Below are 9755 nucleotides of genomic sequence, written 5' to 3' on the forward strand. Positions count from 1 at the left end.
AATCTCCTGGGAGGAGGAGAAGGTGCCAGGAATGGGGTCAGGTTTCTGTTTTCAGACACAGAAGTTGGCACTATCCTTCTCTGTGGTTCTGGGGACTTCCTGTGTGTGGGAAAGTGTTAACTGGTCAAGTTACCCCATGATCCACTGGTTCCCTCTTGTAGCCCTGGAGGCCCTATTCCTCTGGTCCTGGAGAGGCTGCTGAGCAGGCCAGGGCCCTGAAGTGGGAAGCAAAAGGAGGAGAAACAACTTCTATATTTGACTGTGGACACTCCAGGCTTTGGGTTTCTGCCAACTCTGACCCTTGCTTGGGTATGAGGGCAGACACTGGGGGTCCAGTCCAGAGTAGAACTGGTGGAGCTTGTGAGTGGGGGCCAGAAAAAATCCTGGGGGCCCAGGAACTTGCCCAGTTTATTCATTCCAGGCCCCAGCCAGCCACACAGCCCTGGGAGTAGAAGCTCTGAGGAACTCACCCCTCGCAGAGGCTTCTGGGCCTTTGATGTGAATGTCTCTGGTTGCCACTAGGCTGTGTAAGAGCTTCCCAGTACTTCTTCCCCAGTATGACCATGCAGGTGGGGCCCCTAGTTGGGACTTCAGGGTTCTGAACTAGGGTGCCTACTCTGAGGCTACCAGGATCCCCTGGTAGGCCAACAAAGGCCGGCTCTGGGATTCTCATTACTGACAGAGAGGCAGGCCTCAGCACCTGCACCCCAGCCCTGCCTGCCAGCCAGTGTGCTCCAGCTTGAGCCCATCTCTGAAGCTTCCAACCCCCGCCCCCCATGCCATCAGGCTTCTCCAGGCTCTTCCAACACAGCTGCCTTCTGCCCTGTGCCCATTATTCTTCATAGTTGGTGTGCCCGAAACTTCTTCCCCACTCCTCTACACCCCTCACCAAATTCTCCATCCTGCGAGGTCCAACCTCCGAGCACCATCCTGGTCCCCCAGCTGGACTTGCTCCTATCTGCTCTATCAAACTGAGCCTCTTAGCCTGACTCCCAGTCGTCTGCACCTGGCCTCCTCCCGACCTGATAGAGGCATCCTCTCCAAAGCACTTTTAGTTGTCCCCAAACTGGCAGGCAATTTTCCTGCCAGCCTGCCCCTCCCTTCCTTCAGGCGACCTTCTCTGACTGCCTCAGCATTGTTGGTGGCACACAAGTCACCATTTGGTTGTTCCTAATGAGTCTCGTCACCTCTGTTTCCGTCCCGATAGCTTGTTCCAGGGCAGGGCCAAGAGCTGCTGACGGGGAGACAGGCACTCCTAATGCCTGACTCCATGAATTCTCCCCTTACCCATCCCCTCTGACCCACTCCTGAACTCAGGAGCTGACTCGAGCCAGCCTGTCTGGAGAGCAGTTCACCTGCCTTTCTGGGCTCCCATTCAGCTCCCATCTCCAACCCCACCCGGGTGGAAGGCAGGCAGTGGCTGGGGCAGCTCACAGACACCAGGCAGTCTGAATGTCAAGTGCACTTTACTGGGCCCCTGGGCCTTCAAATGCTGTCCTTACGGAGCCTCGGTTGCCCCCTCCCCACACCTCCAGCTGCAAGAGGACGCGGGCTCGGCGAGGGAGTACATAGGGCGTCGCGCATTCTCTGGCTCCACAGGGTCTTGGGGGTGCTCAGCCACAGCTGTCTGCCCCTCCCCTGCAGCCCCCATCCCGCCCCCAGCAGCCAGAGCCTCCTTGGGTAGGGAAGAGGGGGTGTCTGGGCCTTCCGCACAGGAAGCTGGCTTCACACCAGCACCCGTTCTTGCTTAAAATGGGGCAAGGGGCCGCATACAAAACTCTACCAGGGGCAGTGGTGACATGAAGGACAGCAGTCCGCTTCTGTTGAGGAGAGGGCCGGGACGAGCCTGGGAGCCAACCTGCCCCTTTCCCTCAGGCCCAGGCGGCTGAAGCGGTGAGGCTCAGCCCGCTAAGGCTGGAGCCAAGTACTAGATGGTCAGGTGGGGTGGCCCGTCCGGCGTGGCACTCCCTTCCCCGGAGCCGTGGGTCACCAGTCCCGCTCGGCTGGTTCTCGGTAGGGTAGGCCTAAAAGCCTGAAGACATCCTTCTCTGTGGGGGTGGGCAGCACTCGGCCAGGCCCCACCTTGAGGCCGTGGGTGTCCCGGACCACAGAGGTGCTGAGGGCGTGTTCTGACAAGCTCATGCCCTTGGTCTTGGCCAGAGCCCGCATGGAGCGGTTGAAGTGGGCAGAGCCAGTGAAGTAGAGCAGGGCGCAGGCGAACTCGCTGTAGGGCACAATGATGATGTCCAGCCGTCGGTGCCGCCGTCCCGGCCCGGGGAGCTGGCACACCCCCAGGTACTTCTGCTGCTGGCCGTTCTCCTCCTGGCTCACCAGGTCGTCTGTCAGGAACCCTGGCGCAACATCGGAAGGCCGCTGGGAGGGCAGGGAGCCAGGCCTGGGCTGCTCTGTCCTCCCAGGTCTCTCCTTTTCATCCCTGGGTCCTCCATTCCCAGCTCCACGAATTGCTGGGTGACCTTGCCCTCTCCGGGCCTGCCTCTTTAAAACCGTTCAGTCATTCCTCTCTGTGTCCCCTGCAGTGTCTCAGGCAGGTGGGGTGAACCTCGACCTGCGGTGGTAGTGAGCACCTGTCACTGAGGGAAGGAGCAGTGGACTGTAATGGCTCCTCCCTGTAATGGCTCTGGCCACCAGGGAGAGGTGGCATTCTCACTGGGCAGCGGCCCCCCCCGCACCCCGCTTCCTGCCTAGAGCTTTCGACTCTGAGATGCTCCCTCCTGGGGGCCGCCCTCCCTGCACTGCCCTAGCCCGCTCACCCGGAGACAGAGCTTGTACCTTGGCGCCGAAGGCTGTCGAGGAGAGGATTGAAGATGCCCTGGTGAGACCGGCCATCCGGGTGGGTGAGCAGCACGTCCACGTCACCACAGCTTGCCTTCCCCCGGCGGTAAGAACCACACGCCACACACAGCAGCCCGGGGCTGAAGGCCTGAGCTGCTTCCCGGACCTGGGAGAGCGCAGGGAGGGCCTGTGGGCTTCAAGCCCTGCAGAGAGTTCCTCTCCTAGGGCAGCGTGAGAGACTTCCCTGACCCAGGAGCCCACGCGTCCAGCTGATGCCCCGAGCCGATCCCCGGATGGGGGTATAAGCCTGAGGGAAGGCCTCGAGGAGCAGATGCCAGAAGCCTACCCTAGGGAATGGCACTTCCCAGCTTCATTTGGACAGAAGAGAAGAAAATGTGCTCCCACCACCTGAAGAGTGATCTAAGAGGTGTGTGCTCAGATTGCGAGGGAAGGCACTGATCTTTCCTCCTAGAGTTCTTTAAGAGCAGGGAGACACACCTTCTCTCGGCTCCTGCCCCAACCCATGTGCCTAGGTCTGTCCACTTAGGACAAAGGGCCAGGTGCCTGGAAGCCCTCTGCCAGGTCTCAGCAGCCCCAGGCATGGATCTGAAGCTAAAGGCAGAGTGTGTGAGTTGGGGCTTGAGACCTGAGCAGGTGGCGAGCAGGGTGCCCCAGGCCCAGGCCTCGGCGGAAACAGAGCCCAGAAATATAACGGTACCTACGGTAAAGGAAAAGAAAAAAGCAAAGTGGGAGGCAATTCTGAGCCAGTGCTTACACTCTTACTTGGAGGAAAGAGGCTCGAGGCTTGGAGAGGGATCCAAGAAAGAGGGGGCTGTCGGCTGAAGGATCATCTCTCACTGAGGGAAATAAGCCCATTAGCCTCTACCCCGGCAACACGGAAGCCTTTCCTATGCAGATGGCCTCCACGCCTCTCCCCCAGGACACTGAGACTCCTGGGACCCTGGATACTTTGGCCAGGACACCTCAATTCTCCCACAGCCCAGGCTCCTAATCCCCTCACTCCCTTCTTGAGCCTCCCAAGAGGATGGGAGGAGACCTGGGATGAGTAATCCCATCAAAAACTCCTGAAGCTGGACCCCTTGAATGCCAGGTGGGAAGCTCCGGCTGTTCCAGTGGGCTGGGGGGCTGGGGGCTGGAAGCTCACTGAGACCCTCTCCGCGCCTGGACACTGCGGCTGAGTGACAGTGTCATCACCGGCACCAAGGCCTGGGGATGGGTAGACAAAAGGGCCTGTCCGTCTATCCTGTGCTAGTCTCATAGCCCCATAGAGGCTGGAGGCCTGGAGTAGAGCTGGAGGCTGATTTCAACTAAGTTGGGCCAGCATCTCCACAGAGTCCCACCTTATTAAAACCTGATTCCAAAGCAGCAAACCTTGCCCAGCAACCAGCCCCTAATTCTGACCGAAGAGAACAAATGATATATCTAGCCCCAAATATACCCTAGTCTCTCTTCTTTTTTTTTTTTAACCCTAGTCTCTTTCTAATTTAGGTTTTATATGAATTTAATCCCTAACACAACTTTAAATCAAACCCTAATGTTGGCCAAATCTTAATTAAAAGCATCCAATACCAAGAAAACCTTACTCTTAATTCAGGCCTAACCGTAACTCAACCTAAGCTGTCCTCTGACCCCAGACCTAATGGAACTGGCACTGTGCTTCTACACCAGCTCTAACCCAAACTCTGAACCAGGCTCAAGTTGTGCGGGAACCTTCAGAAGGACTGCACATGTGGAGATAGAAAACTTTGTACATTTGCACAAATCTTGGAGACAAAGAGTCCATAGTTTTCATCGGGTTCTCAGAAACGTTTGTGAATCAAAGAACATTAAGAACCTCTGCCCTGACCTGGCCTCACCTAACCCAGTTCAAACCCCAGGACCTCATGTAGTTCTAACCGTAAACTGCCTCTAATCCAGCCCATTCCAGCACGCAAGCCCGTGCTTACTCTATGCTCATCCGCAGACCTGGTGTGACAGCCTTCCCCAGTACAGCCACCCACCGTCCCAGCTTCAGTCTCAGCTGGCCCTTTCCCCATGGTCCCAACCTCTGGTGTCTCACAGCTTCTTACGCCTGGCTCCCCAGCTGAGGGATCAGGTGTCTTGGTTTCGAGCCGGGCCCTGACCTTATAGCAAGGCCCGGCTCTCCTCACTGCTCTGGGACATCTGCTTACTGTCTGCTCAATCTCTGTAGCCTCCTCCCGGGGTATGCGCTCCAGGAAGTCATCATAATGCTTCAGGCCAATGGCCTGCTGACTAGTCAGGGAGGCCTGGTCACGGATATCTTCTAGGGTCCGGAAACCCTGGAAAAAAAACAAGCCAAATGAGGAGGCTATGAGCAGTCAGGACCAATGGAGAGGCAGGGACTGAGCACATATGCAAGGCTTCCATCACCCCCAGATTCCAAGGAAGGCCTAAGGCAGGATCAACCCCAGGAGTGGTTGGATCTGTAATCAGTGGGACTCAAGAAAGGGAGGGAGCATGGGAGAATCACCCCAATCCAGCTTGCCACAACCCTAAAATACTGGTTCATAAGTCTATTTATTAGTCTGGGGGATTCTGAGCATTGCCAGGTTGGGGAACCATTGATCTAGATACTCAGCCCTGAGCCCTGGTCTTCTCAGGAAGGCTCTTGCTGGTCTGAGACAGAGAAGCACACTTCCTATCTCTCTGCCTCCATCACAGATTAATGCCTTGAGGCTATCAGGCAGCAGGACAGTTCTAGGAGCAGGAAAGGGGTCTACATGAGCCCTTGTGCCCTTGAAAAGTGGTCTCACTATAGTCCTGGTTCATTCCCATCAGAACACAAGGTATGAGAACTGCGGGCAGGACCGCTGAGAAAGCAAAACTGAAGGAGGTGCAGGGACATGGGGAGACCTGTTGGTACCACATCTGTGCAGTTTTGGTTCCAGCTCCCCAGATGTTGGAGAAGAGCTCCAAGACAGGCACGCTCTCACTGATATGGTCCAGCTTCCGCAGATGCCCACTCTCCAGGATTTCTACGATCTTCTCGGCCATCCGCTTTCCAATCCCGGGGATACTGAAGGCCTCCTGGGGGAGGAAGAGGCAGAGGCAGGAAAAGAAGAGGGAGAAGATGGGAGGCCTAGAACCAGCGGTGGGTTAGCAGATGCCTTTAGCAGGTATCTGAGTAAATGCCAGCTTGGTCAGTTAGTAGCTGATGGCTGTGTAAAGTCTGGGCACAAGTGAAAACCAGAATTTTGGATGGGATGGGCTGGGTCACTTGTCTTTTGGTTCTCAGAGGAATGCAGATCAGCACAGGAAGTAGAGAAAAGGCAGCAGTGACCACACGAGTCACCACTGTCATGGCAACAGCGAGAGCGGGGCGTTCACGGAGGCCTTTCTGTGGCTCAGGTCTAGCACTGCAGGGAGCACGGCATTTGGTCCTCCCAGGAGGCCTGGAGTCCCTCACTAGTCTGGTTCCTTTTCATTAGTTCCTTTTCATTGCTCAAAGGGTTTAAGTAACTTGCTTAGAACCACAGAGTTAATGAAAGATGGGAACCAGAATTCAAACCCTGGCCTTTGGCCTCCATAGTAAACTTTTTAAAAACTTTCTACTATGGGAAAAATTCCCATAGTAGAGAGAACAGTGTAATGAATCCCCACTACCCATCAGCACCTTCTATAATTATCAAGAGACCATCAATCTGCTCTCATCTATCTCTCCATTTTATTTCTGTTGTGCAAGTCTCAGGCATCATAAAATCTTAACCACTCCACCTGATCGCCACTTGTGACTGGTGCCCAGTAAAGAGAAAGCCCCCCCATCTCCCCGCATCCCCTGCCCTGGCCCCCAGGTACCTGGTAGGAGGTGACAGGCTTGTGGAAGCTCTTGAGGGCATTGATGGCCTTGGCATAGCCCAGGGCCCTCCACTTGTCTCCCTGAACACTGTAAGCTTTGGCCAGCACTTCCAGCTTCTCTGTGATGTGGGGGTTGTAGTTGACCGCCTTCTGGCTCGAAGGCTGTGCACAGACCCATTTATCCAGACCCTTAGGGGCTGGACTAGGCTCACCATCTCCCTCGAGGGAGGGGGAGCAGTGGCCACTGATAAGGGCTTCCAGATCAGCTGCGCTAACCTGGGTCTCTTCCCCGTCACTGGTTTCATCATCACAGCCAGGCTTGAGGTAAGGAAAGAGAAGAGACGACAAATTCATGCCCCTGGCCCCAGAAGAGCTCCTCAAAGGTGGGGGCTGAGTCTCTTAGTCAGATCCAGGAATGAGGCTGGGTCTCCTTAACTGTGGGGCCATGTTCTGTTTGGCTTTCCCCAGTGCCCAGCCCTAGACTCCCCAGTGACAGGTGATAGATGTGGGCCTTGGCAAATGCAGGCATGAAGACTGTTGGGCAGAGCCAAATGGCCTCACCATAAGAGACCCTTCCTCTGTCAGGGCTGGAGACTTTCTCAACAACCACCAAGCTGTTTCTGGACCTAGTTCCCAGGGGAAGGGAGCTCTGAGGCTGGGAGGCTCCTGACCTGGGCTTGGGTGCTCGGGGCCTCCTCTGTCCTCTGAGGAGGAGATACAGGCCTGGTGGGAGGGCGAGGAGGAGAGAGGGCTGTCCTGAGCACAGCCTCCTGGGCTCCAGGAGGCGCAGAAGAGTCTTGGTCTGCCTTGCTGAGCTGTGGTTGGTCCAGGTACCTGCTGGATGGTGATGGCAAGTTTAACACCCAAAAGCCTGGCCCTACCTCTGCTCCCAATGCTCTACTCTGAAATCTTGGTTTTTTACTATGTCCGATTAAGACAATGAAAGTTATTTTTAATAAATCAACAAGAGAGCTCAAGATGCTGCCAGGAAACACCTGAGGAAAGACAGAGGCCAGCCCACCTGTTGGGGATGCAGATGTTGAATCCTGCTGTGTCTACTAGCCTTTTCTCCTGCAGGCACAGGCTGAGCCAAGTGGACTTCACCAGCTGAGCACCCTGGGGTAGCTGGGGCAGTCGAAGGAGGCGGAGGGCTCGTTCATAGTCCATGCCTTCATCCACCACAATGTGAGTGACCCCTGGGGCCTGGGCAGCACATATCTTGCCTCCATGCTGAGTAATCTGCTTCTCAAAGAGTTCTGCCCGGGCTCGCCCAATGCCGCTGGGCACAACATGGACCCGCAGGGAGCTCAGCCACTCTGTGGAGGGGACATCCAGACACCTATTGTCATAACTGTCAGATATGATCCAAATGAACCCTTTACAGTCCTGTGCCCCCAAACAATCATTTCCCTTCCATCCGGACAGCCAGCCTTCCGGGGATTCAGCTGCAGGCATACAGTTAATTTCCCCATGAACCATCACTTGATTTAAGGGCCAAGAATGTCAGTATGTCCTGTTCCCTCATGTAACCTACAACGGTGTAGACACTGCTAGAGCACATTGTCGGTTTCCTGCATATCGCTTCATTTGATCATTTAGTCTTTCAAGTATTAATAGACACCTACCTCTGTACAAGGCATAGGGCACATATGTCTTGCCATTTCAGGCCTGGCTGTGTAAGAGATCCTTCCCTCCCCTCCCTGCCACATGAGCTGTTATTTATTTGTCAGCTTGGCTGCAAAGTAACTCTGGGGACCTGAGTCTCCCGCCCTTTATCCCTCTTCAGGCAACCTCCTGGAGAGCAAAGGATTCTGCTGGTCATTTCCTTAGGGACCAGAGAGTATTTTCTGATTGATGAACGTTTAGGGGCGGAGTAGAAAATAACACAGCAAGTGTCCTGTCAAAGACTGGGGCCCAAGCCTAGTGCAACAAGGATACAAACCAACCTGCAGGCCATGGACTGGCATAACCTACTCTAGTATCTGTTCCTTGACATGAACAGTATCAGAGGCCTGAGGGTTCAAGCACATGAGGGTTCTGAGAGTGGATCTGCTCACCTCCTGCTTCTTCTCCACCTTCTTGCTTGGGTTTCTTTGCAAGTGCTTTTGATGATGGATTGGCATGAATTTTCCTCCGCTTGGGAAATGCCTTCAAGATGCCCCCAGGGTCCATTGAGGTATGGCCAGATCACCGCCTAAGGATTTTAGGTTTGATCAGGACAACTGTCATGTGGAAACCCAGAATTGAGGTTACCCAACCCTTTGGCTATGAGGCTGGTGTCTCTAATGACCAGGCTTTGGGGGCAGTAGCTCAGTTCCCCAGGGGGGAGGGGTCTCCCAAAACCCAAATGAACTTCAGCAGCTTAGCGCAGCACTTACCAAAACCAGAGTACTGGGGAAATAAGGGGAAGAATGGGACTAATGGAGAACTCTTGGGGGGGTACAAAATGATACTCCTTAGAGGGGTTGCTCTATAAAGATTCAGTGCAGTGTCTGCCCTGCTGCATCCCACTTTGAAAGGGGCTTACCAAGGGGATGCCAGGCTAGGAAATGGAGCTACATCTTTAGAAAGGGCTTGGGCTCCCAAGAGGGTTGAAGGACTAGAGAAACCTACATACAGACCCCACATGACCTTTCTCTACCCCATCACAGACCCGCAGAGGAAACCCTGGAGGTGGCGGGTGTTCGGGAGGCGGGGTAATGGTCTACACCTGCCCTGGTGGCGGGCCTCTCGTCACTGGGGTGCTCAGTCCCGCAGCTGCGGGGAGATGGGGCATGGCCGCAGCAGGTGTGGGGCGCCTTCTGAGACGGGAGGAGTCTCGGCCTCACAGCTGGGGGTGAAGACTACCGGCAGCTGTGGGGCGCCCGCTGCGTTCGCAGCTGGCGCGCGCCGGGAACTCCCAGCTGGGGACCAGAAGAGGGCTGGAGTGTCCGGACCCTGCCCTAAGGGCCCCTCCCGGCCACGGCGCTTCGGTCCGCGGTGGGGTCAACTTCAGGCCGAGCGGGTCACCCACGGTGGGCAGTAGTAAACCACTTACCTGGGCAGCCAATGAGAGCGCACGGAAGGCGTGGCGCGTGGGAAGTGGGGGGTAGGGAGGGCAAATGCCCAGAAGACCTTCCGGGTCG

At 55.7% G+C, this 9755-nt stretch overlaps 1 protein-coding gene across 5 annotated transcripts; it reads right to left on the reverse strand.

The window, feature by feature from the left end:
• Positions 1 to 1449: 1449 nt before the first annotated feature.
• Positions 1450 to 9749, reverse strand: POLL (DNA polymerase lambda). Of its 5 annotated transcripts, none has more exons than XM_046026187.1 (9): positions 9668 to 9749; positions 8688 to 8824; positions 7652 to 7946; positions 7302 to 7467; positions 6631 to 6948; positions 5689 to 5862; positions 4986 to 5114; positions 2791 to 2959; positions 1450 to 2351 (listed from the first exon to the last, which is right to left on the reverse strand). In XM_046026187.1, exons 2-9 carry the CDS (start codon positions 8800 to 8802, stop codon positions 1987 to 1989), a joined length of 1731 nt encoding a protein of 576 aa, XP_045882143.1. In that variant the 5' UTR covers positions 8803 to 8824; positions 9668 to 9749; the 3' UTR covers positions 1450 to 1986. The 5 variants fall into 5 exon arrangements, with proteins under 5 accessions (XP_045882143.1, XP_045882144.1, XP_045882142.1 ...); XM_046026188.1 differs by lacking the exon at positions 9668 to 9749 and adding an exon at positions 9341 to 9620 and having other exon boundaries at positions 7302 to 7464; XM_046026186.1 differs by lacking the exon at positions 9668 to 9749 and adding an exon at positions 9341 to 9619.
• Positions 9750 to 9755: the final 6 nt, after the last annotated feature.

Source organism: Meles meles, chromosome 13, assembly GCF_922984935.1.
Source record: "Meles meles chromosome 13, mMelMel3.1 paternal haplotype, whole genome shotgun sequence".
Lineage (NCBI taxonomy): Eukaryota > Metazoa > Chordata > Mammalia > Carnivora > Mustelidae > Meles > Meles meles.

Coding starts and splice junctions, on each gene's coding strand:
- POLL (XM_046026187.1), bottom strand. CDS start 8,802: ATGGACCCTGGGGGCATCTTGAAGGCATTTCCCAAGCGGAGGAAAATT. Junction 7,947..8,687: donor AGGTGGAGAAGAAGCAGGAG/GTGAGCAGATCC, acceptor TCCCCTCCACAG/AGTGGCTGAGCTCCCTGCGG. Junction 2,352..2,790: donor CGACAGCCTTCGGCGCCAAG/GTACAAGCTCTG, acceptor ATGTTGCGCCAG/GGTTCCTGACAGACGACCTG.